The sequence below is a fragment of the Pseudopodoces humilis genome, chromosome 6, assembly GCF_049639895.1.
Source record: "Pseudopodoces humilis isolate 2021_Gansu_Grassland_sample_001 chromosome 6, ASM4963989v1, whole genome shotgun sequence".
Lineage (NCBI taxonomy): Eukaryota > Metazoa > Chordata > Aves > Passeriformes > Paridae > Pseudopodoces > Pseudopodoces humilis.
In genome coordinates, this window is record NC_142205.1 from 5674609 (window position 1) to 5696858 (window position 22250).

A 22250-nucleotide genomic window follows, 5' to 3' on the forward strand; every position below is an offset into this window, starting at 1 on the left:
GTGTGGATGCCTTTGTTTTTATAAAAGGGCAGCTTCTGATTCTTCCAGTGTATAACTTTGTCTGGCATAAATCGAGAAGACTCAAAGCTAAATCTGAACAGAGGCTCTCCTTGAAATAATTGTTCTTGTGATCATTTCCTTTGTAGGAAGGTGAGGAACCCTTACTATCTGAATTCTTTATTTACTTTAGGATCATTTTTCTTGTGGCCTCTGACATCTACATTTCATCAGTGGCCAATTTATTGCTAAGTCTGGAAAATAAAGGAGGTTGATATTGTCCCTGCTTACTCTTGCACTTTTTACTCTGGGCTTTTTGGAGTATCTGGCTCCTGCTATTCACAGCCAGTGTTACCTGGCAGGGCAGAATTGTGAACAGTCACATCAAATTTTCTGGACAAACCAATGGTATTTAAAAAGGCCCTTTTAGTGTTTAATAGTTCAAATCCAACTACCTCTTTGGTGCTCATGCTTAGTTCAGTATTCCCACTTAAACACACTCGTAAAAAATGCTTTTGAACAAAGCTGGATGCCAGGAGAGTTTGAACAGGGTGTTTTAAGTTAGATGTATATTATGTGTATATATATTTGTATCAGGTCAGTTTAATAGTCAGGAAGTTGTTTTGAAGTTGTAAGTCAAATCATCCTCTCAGAGTGCTTTGTTCTTCCAAGACTTTTTTTTTGTTTTGTTTTGTAAGCTCTTAGCTCAGCATCATGGACTAATATTCTCAGTCCTTTAGAATACTCTTGACTGCAAAGGAAATTACAGAGCTGGATGTTCAGTAGTGAGAATTTTCCTATTAAGATTTAGCTGAATTGATCAGCTGACATGTAAATAAGCCTAAAACAGTGTTTGAGTAACAGAGGGAATCTGAAATCAAGCAGAAACAATTCTTTGCATTGGAAACACACCCCAACAAATGTCTGATTTCTCTCCTATATCCTTAGGAGTTTATCACTATTTGCTGTGGTTTTCTATACTCCAGATATCCAGAGAGAAGAGGAGAAGGTGAAGAGGTCAATAAAGGATGCTGCCAAAAAGAATCAGAGAGATGTGTGTGTGATCTTGGCGAAGGAGCTGATCCGTTCTCGGAGGGCCGTAAGCAAACTCTATGCATCCAAAGCTCACATGAACTCTGTTCTCATGGGGATGAAGAACCAGCTTGGTAAGAATAAATTCTGGGCCCAAGCACAGTGACTGCTCTGACAGTAGCAGTGAGGTCTGAGGTTTCCTAGTCCAAAACCAAAATCAAACGTAGGCAGAGATTGAATGTGGAGCAGCCATGCTCCTGTGGAAAGCAGCTGATTCCAGTGGGCTTCAGGAGCCTGGGAAGATCCTGCCATAGCAGGCCCAGAGCTTTGAGGCTGCTGAAGTTCTATCCCCTAATCCCAGCAGGCACATGCACCCACACTCTCAGAGCAGAGCCTTTGCCACCACCCCATAAACACACACAGAGCTTTCACACACATATGAGCAGCTCCATCCTGCTCTTCCTCTTCAGCTCATGAGGGCTGAGGTCCAGAACACACATGTACACAATAGGTTGGTTGTTCCAGGAACTGCTCTCAGATGCTCTGTCTAAGCTGGCCAGGTATCTGGTACCTGGCCCCAGATCTCCTGCTCTGCCTGAACTGCTGGTATCTGGTCCTGCAGGCCCCTGAGGTTTGTGTGTTCCCTGATCCATTTCAATCCTTCCCCAAACCACCTTTGGTTGTTCCCCTAAGATTCAGTTATGTTCCTGTAATCCCCTTAGAAGATCCACTGTAATTTTTCCCCGTGTCCAAACATGCTCTTTTCCCCTACATCCCTGTAGGCAATAACCCCCCTCAGTCTGCAAGATGTTCTGAGGCTGTTTCTCCAGTGCCCTGCCTGGATGGGTGTCCCACCCTGGGCTCTGAAGTAGTCAGGGAGCTCCCAGTTTTAGTTTCTTGGGGTTCCTGCCCCTTACTGTTCCCTGCATCCTTGCTGGTTCCCTGTTTCCTGTGACGAGCTGCTCAGCAGATGATCTAATGCCTGAGGGTTCCAGTGATGTGAGAATCACATGCTCTGAAACAGAACTCACAGCAATTTGGAGCACATTCTTAGTGTCCATTTCTAGACAGTTGGAATGCATTCCTAATATCCCTGTATCCTAGTGGAGCCTGTGTCACTGATTTTGACAGAATCTGTCCCAGGAGTACAATTCTCTTCATCTTGTAGACGGTTGCTTCCCTAGCAAGAGTCTGGGGGCATTTACCAATGCCTGCATTGGGGGAGCAGTGTTTGATTTCTTAGCATGGATGAATCCTTTTGCCCCTTGGTTTAACACCCATGTTCTGTAAACCCTCCTTGGTCCTTTGTGTTCCTCCAGCATGAGCATATTTCCCATGTTTCTTACCCACATCAGAAATCTGTTGTAATACACTTCCTGCAGTGTTTTCCATAGCTGGAAACAGTCCAACCTCTAACAAGCAGAGCAGAAAGCTTTAAAGACAGGAGAAGACTTGGTGGAGGTCAACATGCTGCTGAAATGTCAAAGCATTTCCCCCACCCCAGCATCATCCAAGTAGATTTTAATGTTGGATGAGTGATAAAACAGGAAGTCACACTGTGAACCTTAAGTGAAATTTTATTCAAATGTGGCTCCCCATGCATGTCATTCAGGAAAGGAAAGTGCATCCTTGCATCTTAAGGTGTCCCTTAAAAGGAAAAATTCAAAACAGCCTCCTCCTCATTACCACTGCCAGCCGTCTTCATCTTCTTGGAAATATTCTGATACACTTAGATAGGAAGTATGAAGGAATCTAGAATTCAGTCTGGGGTCTGTAGTAACTTGAGAAATGACCACTCAAGGCAAGGTTTCTGGTAGTTACAAGTATAGGGCTCTTAAAAGAAATTGTTAAAATGAAAAATAATATGTGCTGTACCTCCACATTTTGCTTTGTTAAGGAGTGACCATTTTATATACAAATAGGTAAGTTCTCAATGTCCAGGAATCTGCAAAGTTAAATGGCAGAGTTCAAAACACTTCAAAGTACCCTTAATTACTGCTTTTTGATCTTGGTATGTCAATACGTATGAGGAGAGCTTTTAAGTTAGAATAGCCTCTGGAAAGCATATTGTTAAATTCAGTTTAAACAAGCTTATTTTTGGCTTCAGTATTAATGTTATAGCTTACTCTTTGCTGTGGAGCTATTGCAGCAGAACTTCTGCCAGGAATAGTTTCCAGTGTCAGGCAGGAGATCCCTGTTTTCAGCAGTCACTGCAGCTCTGCTGCTGAGGGGCTGGGCAGGAACAACTCTCTCCCTGTCTTTAATGAACTCATGCAGGTGGGTTGAAATATCTGCAGACCACCTGGGTTCCTCACTGCACAGGACCAGTAGCTTTGCTATAAATGTGACTTTTCCAATGTGCGTGTAAGTTGGGCTTTTCCAGGAATTTAGTCAAGAATGAAGAAGTGCAATGCCCATTTATTTTTCAAATTGAATTGCCTAAATATAAACAAATTTCCATGTAGGGAGGATATAATTTCTCTGCTTTCAGCAGTGCATGCATTGTTCAAACTCTTCTGTGCCTCTCTTTCACAGCTGTCCTCAGAGTAGCAGGTTCATTGCAGAAGAGCACAGAAGTCATGAAAGCTATGCAAAATCTAGTAAAAATCCCAGAAATCCAAGCAACAATGAGGGACTTGTCCAAAGAGATGATGAAGGTAAGATCTGGCACATAAATCAGACTTGGGTGAACATGATGTTGTTACTGAGCTGTGCAGCTTCTTGGCTGGCCCCTTTGTCACGGGGCTGGTGTGAGCTCAGGAAATTCTCTGACTCTGTGGCAAGTCTGATACTGGTGACACAAAGAGTTTTAAAAATCACCATTCCAAGCAACAATTTTCAGTCAAAATTTGGAGCATATGGGGAATTTATTCACCATAGACATGTTCAAAGAAACAACAATTGTCATGCATTTATATACACTATAACAACCAAGATTCTTTTTAATAGACACTCCCAAAAATCTGCCCAATTTATTGCATCATGGTAGAGGTGTTTTGTTTCTTTTAATTACTACCAGAACATCTCATCTTTCTTTGTTTAATGGATAACCTGAGTTTTATCCAGCTAACAGTGCTTTATTAAATGTGCTATCCTGCTTGGACAATTACTATTGATTAAGCTTTCTGGGGAGTACAAGCCTATGAAGTGGCTCCCTTACTACACCTGCAATGTCTTAATCAAGTTTTCTGGGATGTGGGATGTGTAGGCCTTTGACTCCTTAACTGGCAAGATACTGTTCTTCTGTGACATCTAATTCATCTCTAGTTACATGATAACGATTAAACAGTTCTCTATTGAATTTTGTTCTTCAGCTATGGATTCTCTAAGGGATGTGGGTCCATGGAGTTCCTTTCTGTAGGTGCAGTGAGGTAATTTCTCAGGTTTTTCTACTGACACTTAGCCAACACAGGTGTAAACCAAAACCAGCCAAAATAACACAGTCGAACATTCCTTAACTAATTAAATGTAGTTCATTACAAGATTTTTAAAGAATTACAAAACTCCTGGCTAATTCAGATATAACTCACTGTCACTGGTTTAAAGCATCAAGCTCAATGTCTCCATGTCATGAGAGTGCTCTGATTTGAAAGTATACTAAGTCTCTGTTATGACTGCTACATTTTCAACTACCAAAGTTGTTTTGCTTTTTCCCTTCCTACCACTCTAGATTGTTTAGTTCAAATAAATTTATTTCTAAATATTTTTTCCATTGTGCACCAGCACGGTTTGGCCATATCTGGGTTGTAGGGCCTGCAAAGGAATGTTTTCAAATGCAGATAGAAAAAATAAACAAGCTGTGTCAAAGAGCAGTTTTAGGATGTGCTACACAATTTGTGCTGCATGACTGAAATTTACACTTGTATTTCACATACTTGGAGCAGGCTGGGTTCTTGGTTTAGACATGCAACAACACTAAATAACCACAGAAGCATAGAATGGTTTAGGTTGGAAAGGATCTTAAAGATTATATAATTCCAGCCTCCCTGCTATGGACAGGGACATCTGCCACTAGACCAGTTTGCTCAGAGCCCCATCTAACTTAGCTAGGAACCCTTCCAGGGATTGGGCATCCACAGCTTCTCTGGGCAACCTGTCCAGTGCCTCACCACCCTCACAGGGAAGAATTTCTTCCTAATATCTAATTTAAATCTCTCTGGTTTTAGTTTAAATAACTTGAGGTTTTCAAAGTGAGAACAGGTGCCTTTAATCCTCAGTTTTCTTCCTGCTTTTCCTATGCACCAGTTGTAGAGGTGTGTGCTCACGCTGAGGGCAGGTGTGTTGGCCACCCTCCCACAACAGCCTGTATCTGGAACCCCTCTGGAGCAGGGGAGTGTTACATGCCTGGATAGGCATAACCTCATCTCCCAAGTAGAAATGTCTTCTTCCTCTGCTGTTTCCAAGCACATCACACACTGCCTTGTTTTTTTCTGCTAGGCTGGAATTATAGAGGAAATGCTGGAGGACACCTTTGAAGGCCTGGAGGATCAGGAGGAGATGGAAGAGGAAGCTGAGGCAGAAATTGACAAAATCCTTTTTGAAATTACAGCTGGTGAGTTTGTGAGTGCTGCTGAGAGCCAAGTCCCTGCTCTGTTCAGTAAGATGCAGCAACTGAAATCTTCATCTATTCTGTGCTCTCCCAGTGGCATCTCATCCTCTGGTGGTGGGCAGAGAGCTCTGACAAACTGGTTTCTCAGGGAATACTGGCTGAGAAGGCCAGTGGAGCTCAGCAGAGCAGAACTAATATCCATCAGCTGCTGTCTTTGCAGTTATGTAATTGAGGCTCTAGCAGATCTGTGTTTGGCTGTGCAGTAAATCTTCTTAACAATGTGAAACTTACATGATTGATCAGGTATTATTATTAATGAAACCAAGAAATAAATTCCACTGCACTGCCTTGAGTATGTGCTGTGTTGTGAGTCCTGGCAGTAACATGCTGTGTCTTATTTGGGGGAAAAAAAACCCAAAACAAACACAAAAACCATCTTAAAAACAAAACCACAACTTCTGCCTTCCAGCTCATGAAGTAATGATTTGCTGGTTCAGTTATTTGACTTGGAGAATGCTTAGCATGCTCCTTTCACCTGGATTGCTTGTGATGTGGTGTGACAAAAACAAGTTCCAGGACTGCATTCAGCTGTACCATACTGCAAGTGCAGTGCCCACCCTGCTGCCACCTTGTGCCCAGCACACACATTGCCCTGCTCTTCCTCACGTCCCAAGTTACTTTTTCCATCCTGTTTCCAGGCTGGAGCAGCTCCCCTGCTCCTGAGCAGGCAGAGGGAGCTCCCAGACAGGCAGCAGGGCTTGAGGGGGAGCTCTGAGCCTCCTCCCAGAAGGGACGGAGTGCAGAGGCTCAGAGCTGGCAGGTCAGTGCTGCTGGGCAGCCAACAGCCCCCAGCTGGCCCTGCCACAGCTCAGGGGTGTGACCTCCATAGGAAATGACTGGTTGGGTTATTTTAGATGTCCCTGAAAGCCACTAATTATTAAATGAACACCTGACACTCGCTAATGAGCCTGTTTTGTTGTTGCAGGGGCCTTGGGTAAAGCACCCAGTAAAGTCACAGATGCTCTGCCAGAGCCTGAGCCCATGGGAGCAGCTGCTGCCGCTGCAGTGGATGAGGAGGAGGACATTGAAGCAATGCAGTCACGGTTGGCCACCCTGCGGAGCTAGGGACAGGATGGATGTGTACAGTTTGCTTTATTTTATTCTGTCCTACCTTCAAAATGCAAAACTTAATGTATTCTCACTTATGTAATATATTTATATTTTTTTTTCTTCCTGAGGATTTTTTTCTCCAAGACACTACTGTAATATACTGCTTGGGAAGTGCAGTCTCTTCCCATTTTCTGTTCAGCCCATGTTTCCTGTGGTGACATGGCAAGGGTGGTGTAATGTTATGTATTTTTAGACATAAAATCCTGAAATATATTCTCATCTTCAAGCAGCATTTCTCCCTAACAGGCACTTCGGTTTTAAAACTGCTACCAAAAACCTCCAGCACTGTCAGGTCTGTGTTTTCCTGAACCAATACAAAATTTATTAAAGCTGCTTCTAACAGTCACTGCCATGCTGCAGTTTAGTTTGCATCACTTTAGCCTCTTTCACAAACAATACCCACCTCTAACACCTCCCGTTTAGTTTCATAACACCTTTCTTTAGTAGATTTAGGGCCTTCACTGCATAGTTAAAGAGAAATTTTTGGTGTTCCAGCTCTGTATGATCACAGGAGAGCCTGTTTCAGCCAGGGCCGTCACACAGTGAGGGCAGGTCAGTTGGCAGCAGTGGGAGGGGGACCCTGACTCACCAGGCTGTTGGCAAAGCTTCCCCAGACCCTGTGGCCATGCCAAGGCCTCTCTGCTCCTCCAGTAGCACATTCTAGGGTCAAAGGAGAGTTGTGTCTCCTCCCAAGGAAAAGCTTCAGGCAAAACACATCATGGCTCACAAAAGGCTGTTTGCAAACCAGAAGCTCTGACCCAAACCCATCACTGCCACAGCATCTCCCAGACAAAGGGCAGAGATCTTCATTTTAAGGAAGACTTTCCCAAAGAAAGCCAAGTCTAAATAATTGTATCCCAACTGTAAGGGTAGAAAAAACACACAAGGCACACACAGATAGCTGGACAGAGTCCAACACCTCCCATTCTGAGCCATAAAAGTGGGGGAGGGGGGAAGCAGGCAAGCACTGTTCACCTTTGAGGCAAAGTATTCCCAGTGCTTCAGGGCTGTGCAATTCAAGTATTCATCTCCACCCCAAATGTAACAAAAACAGGCAAGAGGGACAGTTTGTTTCTTGTGGTCTTAAAAATCCAGAAAGGACAGATCAGAAACAAAAGTGGATGACAGCTGCAATAAAACAAGATTGAACAACAGCACAGTGGCAAGACCTCAAAATCCAGCTTGAACAATGCATCTTTTCAGAGTTACGTGCACACACGCAGGGTGTATCAGTGTGACTCAGCTCCCTGGGAGGTAACTGTACTCCAGCTGCCCACAAATACTCCAGCTGGCTCCAAGGAAAGCAATTAACTTGCTTTATGTCATCTACTTCAACTTGATAGTTCAAGGGAGAAGGTTCAGGTGTTGTTTTTAAGCATACCTCACAAGTTCAAGCACAAAAATGCCAAATCAAGGCACCTGAAGTGACTAGAACAAGTTATTTACCGTCAAGAGGTGTCAGCAAGTGAAGGTGGAGAAAAGCTCTCACTGAATACAGTGAAGGGCAGTTGTGCAGGCAAACCTTCTGTAAGTCAACTTCACTTAGCTCTTACAAGAGACTCCTGCTCCCTGCACATCACTGCAGCTTGTCCCCACTCCTCAGGGAGCAATCAGAGGAAGTTTCTCTGAAGAAGAATCCTGTCACCCAAGACAAACCCAACAGTTGATGCTGATCACAAACAGCAGGTGAAGTACTACAGGGAGGGGAATTTGCAGAGTTCAATTTGTTGCATAAGCTAAGAAAAGTGAACTTGGAGGTTTCCTCTCCTGCCGGTTCCGAGCAGCCATCCTGCAACTTTCAGTGCTGGAAAGGAACTAAAAGGTTAATTTTGTCTCAGGGTATCTCATCAAATGAGAGATTCACTTTTCCCACTCACAACCTCTCTTCCTGTTTTAAGTTTTACTATGTTTTCAGTGTTTCTCCAAATAACCCTGAGTTCTGTGTGTACCATTTCAGACAGAAGCTGCAAAGCTCATGTGGTACAGACCTGGCAGCAGTAATCTGTCAGCTAAGTCACGCTTGGGTTAACCAAAAATAACCATAAATGGATCTGCTGCTAAATTCCATACCCTGATCCTTCAAGCACTTCAAAAAACAGTATGAACCATTTATGATAGAGTTTTCTTTTGCATTTCAGAGTACTGCATCAAACTAATTACATTTTAAACAGTCAATTGAAGAAGATAGTCAAGGAACAGTATCTGAAATAGAAGAATTTTTATGTAACCATTCAGTGTTAAAAACAAGAGAATCAAACATCAGTTCAAATTAAAGAGCAGTTTTGAACAGAAGACATTTGATTAAAAGTTTCTTTTAACATTAGAAATTTAAATACATTTACCTAAAGATGGTTAACTCCCATCTCTATGTTACTATACAATAGCTTAAAGCTACTTTTAAATGCTAGTTCTATGTTAATGTGAAATTCCAGAACTGCATTCTTAACTTTTTATGTAAATTGGTTATTAAACTGAGCAATTCCATACTTCCTCCCACCCTAAAATAAATTTTAAAAATTGAAGCTTTACAATGCCTTGAATAATATTTTTCAAACAAGTAATTTGGAATAGTTCCCAACAGTTCTATAGGAGGTATTTTGTACAGTTTGGAGAGCAACTCCATATAAAGTTCTATTGCAACTGAGCATTCACAGTATGCCACAGTCCATACATATTACTACATATACATATCAGGTTTGTAAACATTGGAAGAATACACAGAACATAGTACCACGATCCTCTGGTACTGCTGAAAGGAAGATGAGGTAACATTCATATAATCTCAAAGTCCACAGAGGTCCTGACTGAGTAGGTAAAACAGCTGCCAATGCTTCTGTTTCATAGTGTGTGGTTAAGGCGCTCTACATCACGGTCTGCTAAGGCTGGATTCATTAGCTCTCAGTATCCCAACTGCATCTTTAACAGCGTGGTATATGACATTCTTCACCTGCAGGAGCAAAGGAAAAGGTGCTTGGTTTCACAAGCAAACAGCACAGTTTTCCAGCTTTCCCACTTACTGCCCCTCACCCTGTGCAGGCCAGTTTGAACACACTCATCTGCCTGACCTTCATGCAAATCACAGACTTGGGAAAATGTCTGTTGTGCTTTAGTGGTTTTTTTTTAAAGGGTCAAGAGCACTGAGCATCGGGAAGTTACCTGCAATTTATCTTCATGGTTTGTATGCGTATGTGACAGATATCTAAATTCCTGAGTGAGCCAGAAGCAGTGTTTGACATGCTCTGGGGATACAAAGTCTTCTGCAACTTTAATACAACTGTACAAATTATGAACCTAAAAAGAACAAACAAGCATTAGCCACGTGCTCAAAGAGCTGACCAAGCAGTCAAGGCCATTCCATGTCCCTGGTGCTTGCCTGGTGTGGAGCTCCTGCTGGGATGAAAACTACATCTCCTAGAAACTGTACAATAGCCCAGCCTTGAACTCCATACTCCTGATGAAGGCGTTTCCTCAGCGGTCGGTCCAGGTACCAACTCTGATCGTGAATGGGATCATGATCTACAGGATTTTCTTGGCCTTGTTCTTCTGCAACCTGGGAAAGTCACAAGACAACAGGTATTTTAACACACCAGTCTGACAGGACAGTCAAGTTGTACCTGTGGTATTCCATAGAAACATGTGCCAGAGCAGCTTGCATCATGTGTTCAGGTAGGAGAGTAACACAATGCAAGTTTGGGTCTTTATTTAGACCTTTGTCAGGGATTCAGCATTTCTCAGGTCACACTGGCTTCAGATGCATTGCAAATGTGAATGTGGAAAATGCAAGTAATCCCAAGTGACAATGGCAAGTGAAGCAACTCGTGTTCACATTGGGAACCACTGTCATGCATGGAACCAGCATTCTGACACTACTAAAGCTGCAGAGGGACTGTGGAGAAAGGTGTGAAGTGACAGGACAAGGGACAATGGCTTTAAACTGAAGGAGAGTAGGTTTAGCTTGGAAGAAGAAATCAGGAAGAAATTCCTTCCTGCAAGGGCAGTGTGGCACTGGCACAGGCTTTCCAGAGAAGCCCCATCCCTGGAAGTGTTCCAGGCCAGGTTGGACAGGGCTCTCAGCAGCCTGCTCTAGGGGAAGGTGTCCCTGCCCATGGCAGGGGGCTTGGAATGACATGGTCTTGAAGCTCCCTTCCAAACCCAACCATTTCTGAGATTCTGACTCTATAGCCTGTGACTGGAAGACACTGCCAAGCGTGGAATTCAGCAGGTGTCTTGAGGCCACAATCAGTCACTGTGTGCTCACTGACCCAGAGGATGCAAACCAGATTTTCAAGAGAAACAAGACTGGGAGGCATAACAAGCACTTCAGGACAGAAATTTGAGGGCTGTGGGGAGAGAATTTCTGCAAGAAGTTGCTGTATAAATCCAACTTGTGCAGCAGCCATTTACACCCTCAAAAACTCATCTGGGAGGAGATAAATGGCTTGGCTCTAACTCCACTAAAAGCCCCATACCTGCCAGCAAGTGTGATACAAGGGACTGAGGTGTGAGACGGATGTCAAGACTCCAAGTGTTAATGCTTATCAAACCCAGCATCATGTTTTATCAACCATAAGATTAGTTCTTTGTTAACATTAAGTAAGTTTGTTGCAGCCTCTCCCAGCTTCCACCACAAAAGCCATAAGCCTGACCAGGCCAGGAGTTGTCCAGATCATCCCATTTATTCTTTTAAATATCAGCATATTGCCTCTTTCCACTTCTAGAGCACCAAAGTCTCACAATTAAAAGCACAAAGAACTCTGGATCATCTGATGTAAATTTAAACACTGACACAAGCCCTTTTGGATGTGGCAGCATATCTCCACTAAACCCTTAACTCCTGTGAAAGTGTGACACACAATACCTCATACTTTTCCCTTAATTCAGGCCTCATCAAGGTATGGGAGGAAGAAAAGGTAGTTAGGGAGAGAAGAAGGAAGATCGTTATGTACATGTATTGCTCTGACACTTCTCAAAAACATCTCACATTCTTCTAAAGTAATCTAATTAAACTGCTTTAATCCTTAAATCTAAACAAGCTATTTTCTTGTTCACTAGATAACGAGAAGAGTGGGCAGAAAAAGTATCTACATACAAGGTAACTTCGGGATTCAACTCTCCACTCTTTTCAGGTCCTACAAGACTCATGGCACTGGCAAAGTTTTGTCTTGGATACAATTCAAGCTATTTGTTTCCACAGTAACTAGGATATGAAGGAGGAGAAAAGGCAAAGGATAGAGACTTGCAAGCCCACACAGCCAGAAGATCAATTTTTAAGATTAACAGCTTACCTTCTTAAGGAACTCCCGGATTTTCTCTGTATCTTTGGCAGCATAAATGTGCCACAGAGCTCCAGGCTTTTCTCGGCTTTCAGTAAAACGCTTAATTGTCAGTTCATCAGAGTCACCATCCTGGATAGTCTTAAGCACTTCTGTGGAGAGTCAACACGAGCTGTTACACTAAAGGATCTTCCCTCTGGGCACAGAAATATCCCCCCAGACAGCACTAACACTTCACCTTCTTCTTGGTCAGCCTGGCCTTTGGGGATCCCCACATAAACCATGACGTTGGCTGCGTCAGACACATCCAAGTGGAGGTTTGTTGTGCCGTATTTTCTGTCCTCTGGTGTTATTAAGCCTGGGGGAGGAATGAAAGGGGGGAAAAAGGAGTAGTGGATCCATCAGTAAGACAACGAGTAATTTGGAATAGTTCCCAACAGGAACTATTTTGACACCATTGTCAAAAGCACCTTCTGAAAAGATTAGAGCACTTTCACTTCTCCCAACAAATGCTTCCAGAACAGCAATATGCTTTCTATCCAGGACCTTACTCCATCTTGTGGCTTCCCAAGTGATCTTCTGACAGGCTGATACAGATCAGTGTATCTCTACCTAACCCGTATGATACACAAGTCATGTTTAAGTCCTGCTAGAAAGGGGCTTCTACAGCATTTTAAGATAAATGATGTTTTTTCATTAATAGTCATGTTTTCACTCTAAGCAGCTGATACAGGATTTACTATCCACAATCTCTCTACTGGTAATGATGCTGCTCCATTTTAAATGTCTTTTGAGTGAGCGCAGATGAACCAGACATGGAAAAAACTGCTCAAGGAAGGATTAACAGCTAAATTATTCAGCTCAAAAAGGAGAACAACAAAAGCAATACAGCCAGAAGCAGCAGAATAACAAATATATGTTGCCAGCTACAGGAAAAGAGGCTGTGGAACAAGTTGATTGGAAGACTGGGAATAACTACTATTGGCTTGAAACCACCTGGACAAAAAAGACATTTAATAAAATAAATCATATCATGCTCTGGATATCATTGATATCCATAGGTGAGCCAAACACAGGTTTTCTGATCTATGGGATTAATAAAATTGTCTACAACAGCAAGGATTCACATAATTCACATTAAAATTTGATAGGAAAATGTGGTCAATGTGACCTTTAGAGTGAAAAATTCCTTACCATATGCATTGTACATCTTGGGGCCCAAATCCGGTCGCACAAAATAATTGGGAAGTCGAGAGGCGAGGTTGAGTTTGCCACCTCTCCTGGTGTATTCTGGCAATGGGATATTTTTCATCAAATCATCAAACCTAAGATAATGCAGCAGAATTTAACATTAGGTACTGATAAAACCAAACACAGACTGAAAGAGACTGCAACAAAGGCTCTCTCCAGTCAAGGAAATGTACTCTTTCCCTCAGGGGGTTTGCTGGACACCATGAAAAGGAACCATACAAACAAGGCACAGAAATACAGCAAATAAATTTAACTGCTCTGAAGTAATGCTATTTTGTTGTGTTATCATCTCAAGGAATATCAAACAGCCTAAGTCCTAATACTTAAAAATATTTGGCCAAAAAGTAAGCTTCAACTGAATTTCAGATTTCGAAGTGATGCAGGCTTTTAGGAGCAGTTTTAGGTGCTCACTTTACTTAGCAACAAATACAATGAACCACAGAAAAAATTACCCTGAAACTAGTACAGGATTTCCATTTATGTAAGGCATCTCTGAGGAACAGAGCTGTTCACATGTCACCAACTGCTGCTAAAAGCTGAGGCAGGTATCAAAAGACAAGAATATTCCTACAGTCCATTATTTTGGGGGTGTACCACAGAAACAATGAACATTTCTGGAAATTCATACCGAGAGGGCATCATATCTCTGAAGTCTTCTCCTGGAGGCCAGTCCTTAAGCTTCAATACCATTGGCTCTCCCTCTTCTGTTCTCAGGCGACCTAATTTGAAATATTAGCAAGTCTTACTCAGTTTTTAATAGTTGTACAACTCATAATATAAATAATTAAGATAAAGAAATCCTTATCTCAGGTTTAAAATCATGTTCATGCCACAACTTTTCATGTAGAACTAAAGACATACAAGTTCCTCTGACACCAGAGTAGAGTATCACTCATGACAAACGTGTTACAACAGGAGATGTCAGAGACAAGCAGCCTTTACTGCTTCCCTGCCCGAGCACTTCCTACAATTTAGCTCAGAAACCGGTTTGTGTTTGAGGCCAAAAGTAGCTGATGAAGCCAAATGTCTTCAAAGATAAAATAACAGAAAAGAAAGATGTGAGTCTTCCACCTCCCACTCTTTTTGCCCTAAGTATAAAACTCCGTAAGTTTACAACTGATTTAACAATAAAGCAGATCCTTAGATAAGGATGTGTAACAAACAGATAAAGTAGAACTCCAGATGCAATGGCATCTTTGCAATCTTTGCAATGGCAAAGTGTTAATTCTCCTGGAAAAGCTCCAGCTCATCTCCTCTAAATCTATTCTTATACAAAGTAACCTCAGTCCCCCAGGACAAAAGTACCTTCAAGTTAAAACAGCAGAACTCATTTAACCTGTGAGCACCATCCCTACATGTGCGCTTCTGTTTCACTCAATTGGAAAAAAAACCTGACAGGTGAATCTACTTGCTAGGAAGATGGTAAATTTTCTCAGAATGTTTCCCCAAAAGACTAAAGGCAGCAACATACTCCTGAAGGAGTATAGGAATGACAGTTTTTATCTAGTCCACAATCCTGTGAGCATAAATGTCTGCACTGTATCCTCACTAAACTGTCCAAGGTAAAGATAAATCCTTGAACATGTTGTGAACTGCTTATGGATCACAAACCTGTGCTAGGGAAGAATTATTGCTGCTGAGTGTTTTACCTACTGGAAAAAAGATTCACAGTACTTACTAGAAATATCTTCAAAACCATCCCAGAAATCTCCTACAGTAGCTCCAGTGATGATTTCATTGGTCCTGCAGTTAACCAGATCTACTTCCTGTTGGCCAAATTCCTTCCTAAAGGACTCCGGTCTCCAAAGGTCTGCATTTAACTTGTGGTGTACTCCTGACACCATTACAGGCTAGAAAGCAAAAGAATATAGCCTGAAGAATTATTAAACACCAAAAATTCTAACTACAACAGGATAATACATAAAATACACTGAGCATTTGAATGCAGGCATTTTGCTAACTAAATGCTCAGTATGCCCTATCTGAATTCGGCCTTATCATGCATCTGAGCATTCTCTACTTCAAACTGAGGCAGTTTTTTATACAGAGCCTTAATTTCAGCTCTGTGCTTAGAAACAGATTTGAACAGTAAAACAGGTCTTTAGGTAAGGATGTGTAATAGTACTCATGACACACATTTGATGAAGGTTTAATGTTGCTGATCACTACAGTGGTTGTAGCTGTGCTTCAACTAAAGGACAATGTACATGAATTGCAAATGGAAAAAGCAGGAAAATTAAAATACCTGTCCCTGCTTCCAGCACTCCCTGAAGACGTTCCAGTTGCTTTCATTGTTGGGATCCTGAAGACACAGCAGGCGGTTATCACATAACCAGTAGTGGGGCGTGTCAAAGCCCATTATCGTGGGCTTTATGGTCAGTCCTTGAGGTTTCTTAGGCAAGTCTGTAATGGCTCTATTTTGCACCAGGGAAGCAAAAATGTCATCAAGGATTTTGGGTGTACTCTTCAGTCCATTGTCTGTCTGATAAAATACGTGAAAGAACAAGAACAAAAAATTAGTGCTCTTTTCTGTTGCCTTATCCTGCAGGCTTTACAGAAAGTATTTGCCACTTCCATAATTTTTTACTTGAGATCAAATCATGGAGACAAACAAACAACTGCAGAACTTTGCTATCTAGAAATGCACCATCATTAGATGCCAATGCCATTTCTTACACTTTGTCTACAGAATTCTGGCACAACAATTTCTGCTCTAATTTGCATCTCAGCAACACTGCAGGAACCTAGCATACGTAGCAGGGAACAGGATTTGCTTTATATCAAAGAGCAGAAATTCAGCTTTAGCAAAAAACTCTCAAGGCCAGTATTTTTCCCCACCACTTTGAAGTCACATCTGCAAGGTCAGACAAAGCCCAGAAACATCTGAAGTGAACCAGTCTGCAAACAGGTATGGGAAACACACCACAGAAGGTTTTCCACCTGCAAGTTCATTGGTGCTTTTTTTTTTTTTGAGTCTAAAAGACATCCAACCAATGCAGCTGCCAGACTAGCCTAAGGAAGCTAATCTGCTTTATCCCTTAGCTCCGAGTTCCTCACCAAGACTTGCTGATAGTACCACTAAATTACTAACTGAGCACTGAAGCACAGAAACTGAGTTCGTCCCTTTTCCCAAACAAGACAGAGTTTTACTTACTGTGACAAGAAAGTAAACTGCCTGTGGCAGTTGTTCACAGGTTTAGAACTGATTCTAAGCCTGGGATCAACTCAAACCTGAAGGACAGAGTATTTCCTCTACCTTTCCTGCAGAAGAGTTCAACAGGTTCCGCAAGAAGCCCGTGCTGTTGTTGCTCACAGGGGTTAATATTGCACTGTTGAATGTCTGCAGGGCTGCAGCTGGCTTGGCTAAGCTAGGGAGTGTCTGGAGAGGTTTATTTTCATTCTTTAAAATAGGTATGAGAAGCTTCTCTGAAATGAAGAAAAAAAACATAAGAATATTTTGAAACCATGGAAATACCCTGAATTTTTTTTCAAGACAATATCCTCCTACATGCATATATATATATGTATGTATGTTATAAGCACCTATATACATATGTTATATATACATACATATATGTTATATATATATCTCCTCCCAATACACGCAGATAAAATATTTTTCAGTTAACTTTCTTCAATAAACCAAAGTTTTTAAAATCCCATGTTCTAAAAAAAAACCCAAAAAACCTCAAAATCCCCAAACAACAAGAACAAAAAGTATTCTCAAACTGAATTTTCAAGAATACTTGCATCAATGGGATTTTAATCCAGTTTTTGAAACAGAATATGCTAACTCTGCCAGGCTTTACTCCACACCATTGCCATAGCCAGTTCTGCAGCACAGGCACTGAACATCCATCCCAGCAGGCAGATAACATCACTCTCAGCACAAGATATTGCTGGGTCTGACCTAAAGTCTTCTGAGAAACAGCCACAAAGGGTTTACTCTTCACTGGTTCTGCACATACCTTTGTTTTCTTTATTCACGTTTCCACTTGTTAGGTTTGAAAACCAATTTAATGAAGGAGAAGTATTTACAGAAGCAGCTTGTTTGCTTCCAAGTGCTGACTTTAGAGGAGGATCATGTGTAGGGACTTGTGGGCTCAGGACAAAACTATTGTGTTGAAGGCCAGGCCTGTCTCCGGATGCCAAGTGCTGAGAAAGCAAAGCAATAACTTGTTTAGACACAAACACACTCTATACAAAGGGAATACAAGCAATAACATGTCCAAACTCATCCTTTGAAAAGTAAAATGGTTTGGCCCTTCAAAACATGTGATCTCCACAAGAGGTCAGCATTGCAGCTCAGGATCAGGAGATGATGGTTCAGCAGGATTTCGGAGAGCCAAGCTTCCCAGGTGCGTTTTCTGGGATTGCTTTGGGAACCAAGTGCAGTTTTAACAGCAGTTCTCACATTTCTAGTCATAGCTGATGCTCAGGCTGGGGCTAAGCTGGAGCTCCAGTTCAGAGAATTAAAACAGATATGGAACATTCCTAAATTTTTCTCTTAAGGCGGCAGCAGAAGGTCTGCCAAGTCTGAGCTACACCTGCCCGAGTGCAGCACTGGCCTGGCCAGCACAATCCAAGCATAGGATTGTCCCTCTCCTTTGCAGCTGATTTATCTGATCATTTGGAGGTCCTAGGAACAGACTAACCAGAACCTGGGATTCCTGTGTGACTGGTGATGTTTCCTCTCCCTGCTCAATTTTCAGATATTATTCTGCTCTTTTGTCTGCCTACTGTTACATTCTCTATTTCATCTCTCACTGGCTGCTGATGCTTACCAAGGATTCTAAACGTGACATAATACAAATCCCTTCAACCTTTAATGAGCTTATCCTTACACAACAAGTGCAGTAACTAATTCTATAAAGATGAGTAGATAAATTTAATGCAGCTCTTTGTCCAGAATCACAGGAGATCTTAATTCAGAAGACTGAAGCCAGGTCAGTTGGATACTAACTTTTGATTCACATAACTATCTTCCACGCTTTTAACAACTGAAATATTTTTTGTCTCTTCTGTTCATTACTTACAACAAAATCAAGTCCAACCTGCTTCTTACACTTAAGGTAATGTTTATTTTCAAGATAAGGCTATGAATAAACATCTAAAAATTAAAATCACTAAATTCACCCTATTTCTTGTGAGATACTGCCAAACTAAGCTATTAATTTGTGCTCTGTTTTCAAAAGCAAAAAAATATTACATCCATTTATAAATTCATGTATCTTATGGGGTTTCCTTTGTTTTGTTTTTTAGTATACAGAGAAGCAAAACTACCAGACTGCCAGAGAAATCAGTGATTCTCCACACTGCTCTAAATCTCAATTTTTTTCATGTTTAGTTCTTTTATGCATCCCAGTGCTCTTCCACCTTACTAACTCTTTTAGATGCTGCATGTATTATATCACCAGGACTCAAGGAATAGCCTACACTTCAAAACTGTTCCCACTTGTCTGTTCTTCATATTCTTCTCTTAAGGGATCTCTCAATCTAATTCCATTTTCGCTCTAAAAATCCTCACTGAGCCTTTTTCAAGGACAGGTCAACTACTGAGGCCTCAGTGTCAAAGGAACACAATGAGATTTTTCCCCCAAAACTTCAAGAACTGAACCAGAAAGATGAACAGTGAATACAAATTGTCCCTATGTGGTGGGGTTATCATAGAGGTCAGGGCTGGCATCCTAAAAGTCAAATTAGCAGTGGCTTCAAGAACATGCAATAGACTGACACAAACTTAACTGCACAGACATAGAGGCAGTAACAATACCTGTTTTGAATCCTCCTTTAGAGCTGGCTTTGATAGTGCTTTGAACTGCTTATTTGCACAAGGACAATTTGCCTTTATTCCCCATTTTGTTCTTACGGAGTGAACAATGTCACCAACATCATAGAGAGCTGAAGGGAGAGAACCATCAGTGATCTCACATGTAATCACAACATCCAGCAGTCACCCAGACTTTCTAAGAAATTGTGTGTTGTGCTGACAAACAATAACATGAATACCATTCATCATTAAACAAGAAGTTCTGCTACTTCTATGTAAAGGTCAAAGATAATAAAACAGTATTAAACACACATGCTGTTCCTGTATTTGGATAATAAATTTTAAGCTTTTACTAACTTTACTACTAAAATCAAACCTCACTCACTACAATATCAACAACACATGAAAGACAGCAAAATCCTACAGCACGTTTTTATGCAGATGAAATATTTCCAATACCTTTTCCAGGAATTATTTGTGTAGGCATTAGATTCTCTGGTTCATGTACCTGCCCCTTCACACATTTAAACCAGGAGAAAGTATCTGAGTCATCATCTGTAAAACAAAAACATTATTTTTTTTTGTTACTGCTCTGGAAAGCCACATATTTTACTATTACTGATGTACCCAACCACAGGTCTACAACATGTCCTTTTCGTTGGGAAGGCTTTTTTTGGTCTCATTTAAGGTTGCCATTGACTTCCAAGTTCAATACAGAGATTTTATTTTCCTTCTTCCCCCTTTGTTTCAGGTAGTAATAAGAACTCCCACCTTCATGTGAGCTTTTCTTCCTCATCCTGTAGCAATCCACACACACACCAAAGCCACACTTGGAGCAGACCCAGTGAAGGTTGAAGATTGTGGTGTCACAGACATCACACATCTCACGAACGCCACGAACCGCGCGCTTCCAGGCCACCTGTCCTGTGGGCAGCAACAGGATAGTCAAAGTGTTAGTGCAAACAAATCCAGTATTTGCATGTTCCTACAGTTACTTAAAAACTACAGTGATATGACTCAGACTTGGTTTCATATTGAAACTTCAAAAAATGCTTTTGTTCTTACACAACAGTCCAAGCAATTGAGATCAGTTTGCTTCCTCCTGTGCAGCACCAACCACAGCTCTTATTCCTGACACGTGTTTTCCCAAGTTAACAAGCACATTCCTGACATTTTCCTAAGTGGAAATACCACAGTTACTCCAGGAAATAAATCCAGGTACTGCTGGCAAGCTAAGCTTAATGTGTAGCTTGCCAGCACCAGCTCGTCCTTGTTCTCTGTTCAGTAGCATGGCGGGCAATTAGCTGTCTTCCTTTTGGGAGGTTTTATGTGCTTGTGTTTATCTGACCTTCTCAGAATGGTGAATTTTCTTCTCTGAAGCACTGACTGCTGCTGTTCAGATTTCCTATGTACCCACTATATTCCCCTTTCCTTATCCCAAGCCACTTCTTTAGTTCACTCAAAACATCCCAAACACTGACAATATCTTGCAAAAAATTGCAAGCCCTCCCAGAACTGCATTCTTTTTCTGTGAATCTGTGATTATGCAAAAACTATTTTAGCCTGATCTCCATTTCCTTATGTTGCCAGCTAGGAAACTAGACAAGACAAAAAGCACACACCTGCCTCCTCCTCCTACCTTCCACACTTGTAAATTCTCTGAAACTTTCCTGCCCACAATGTTTCTTAATTTTAAAAGCAACTTAAGAGAGATCATGTCCTAATACATGCTAAAAAAACCATACCAGGATCCAAGACATCTGTTGCTCTTCTGAATAATGCCCATTGACTATGTATGGAACAACACTGGAATAGCTTAGCACACTTTGTTCTTTAGGAGGTAAAAATTGTTTGACTACTTGCTTCAGAATTCTTCCAAGAGACATAGGACTAAATATCACCAGCTCTGTTCTTCTCTGCCTTTTAGAAAAACGTACTATATTTATCATTTTCTAGGTCAACTCTTCAATTTCCCCCAAACAGGATGAAGGTTTCTTATCTTTTGAATGCCATTTCCTATCTTTCCTGAATCTTTTCCCTTTCTACTCCTTCTATTTTTTGATTCCTCTCTGTAATTTGATCTTGTTTCCTTTTGGTACTTGGTGGCCAAGGAACAAAGTGACCTAACAAGCTGTTCTTTCTACACTGGTCAATCTTTTACTTCACATGGATAATACACTTTAATTTACCATAACTTCAAGTCAGGGTGGCAGAAGAATCTCTCTTTTTCCTGTGCTGAAACTCCCACTGAACTGTTCAAAAAACACCACATATCCAGACTGTAAATTACTCGTTTCCTGCTCAGGGCATTCAAAATAACCTCCATATTAATGAAAGTGAATTCTTTTTATTGCCAGTCAGGGCAATAAAATCAAAGATGAATTAATTAGATTTTGCTCCTTTCAAGCCAATTCCAGAACTCACACATATCTGTCTTTTTTAAGCAGAGGATGTTTCTGGTAGCTATGCCAACAGATGCATCCTCTTATTAAGAAACACCACATCTCCCCTTTGTTTCATGAATTCACCCAAAGCTTCACCCTCCCGAAACGGTTTCTCTATTCCAGTCTATACATCTCACTCCAGTTACAGATAACTTGGTTCCACAGGCCTGAACATGCTGCACATCAAGAGAAGAGCAAAGCTTGCAGATTCCAAGCAGCCCAAGGTAATAGTCCAGAAATACTCCCTGTGGGGTATCTCGAGTCTTCCCCTTGCTTTTGAAGGGCATTCAAGCTTGTTCAGCTTTTTTAATTCTTTCAGAGCAGTGGAGTGACTGCCAAACTGAGAGGATCTTTATCTAATGTCAACACTCCCCAAACACAGCAGACAGTGTCAATCTCCTAAACTGTGCTGTACTCTGGTCATGCACTTAAAATCCAGAAAACAAATACAGTTTTAGGAGTCATTCTATATGCAAGGTCACAGATTTCCCCATTTGTCTGGTCACATTTGCTAGAGAAATATTTTGATGTGGCCAAAGCCCTGAGTTTGTAACTTCCCCAATCAGTTACCCCATCACCAGCACCTCTCTGGTCTATGCCCAGTCAGGCTGCACACAATCACTTCTAAAAGTGCTACTGGAAACTTGCAAGTGGAGGAAAAAGTCTCTTTAACTGACAGACAGCATTAGGTCCATGATATAGTTCCAATAAAATAGGACCAAAGCAATCTAACAGAACCTGTGCAAAGTAAAATCTTTATTTCA

The 22250-nt window shown here is 41.4% G+C and overlaps 2 protein-coding genes across 4 annotated transcripts in view; one reads left to right on the forward strand and one right to left on the reverse strand.

Moving 5' to 3' along the window:
- The window catches only part of LOC102101258 (charged multivesicular body protein 3), a 34498-nt gene extending 27404 nt beyond the window's left edge, over positions 1-7094 (forward strand). For both annotated transcript variants that reach the window (XM_014260763.2, XM_005517918.3), the window contains 4 exons: positions 984-1163; positions 3565-3686; positions 5467-5581; positions 6564-7094. In XM_014260763.2, coding sequence (XP_014116238.2) covers positions 984-1163; positions 3565-3686; positions 5467-5581; positions 6564-6703 — 557 coding nt within the window. In that variant the 3' untranslated portion in view covers positions 6704-7094. The remainder of the gene's footprint in view (positions 1-983; positions 1164-3564; positions 3687-5466; positions 5582-6563) is intronic.
- A 1857-nt stretch (positions 7095-8951) lies between these two features.
- KDM3A (lysine demethylase 3A) overlaps positions 8952-22250 on the reverse strand; it is a 29540-nt gene continuing 16241 nt past the window's right edge. For both annotated transcript variants that reach the window (XM_088056698.1, XM_005517917.3), the window contains exons 13-26: positions 19814-19966; positions 19502-19597; positions 19046-19173; positions 17241-17427; positions 16529-16698; positions 15518-15754; positions 14951-15122; positions 13901-13991; positions 13216-13346; positions 12260-12379; positions 12034-12173; positions 10122-10298; positions 9905-10039; positions 8952-9695 (exon numbers count right to left, since the gene is read on the reverse strand). In XM_088056698.1, the coding sequence (XP_087912824.1) occupies positions 9615-9695; positions 9905-10039; positions 10122-10298; positions 12034-12173; positions 12260-12379; positions 13216-13346; positions 13901-13991; positions 14951-15122; positions 15518-15754; positions 16529-16698; positions 17241-17427; positions 19046-19173; positions 19502-19597; positions 19814-19966 (2018 nt within the window). In that variant the 3' untranslated portion in view covers positions 8952-9614. The remainder of the gene's footprint in view (positions 9696-9904; positions 10040-10121; positions 10299-12033; positions 12174-12259; positions 12380-13215; positions 13347-13900; positions 13992-14950; positions 15123-15517; positions 15755-16528; positions 16699-17240; positions 17428-19045; positions 19174-19501; positions 19598-19813; positions 19967-22250) is intronic.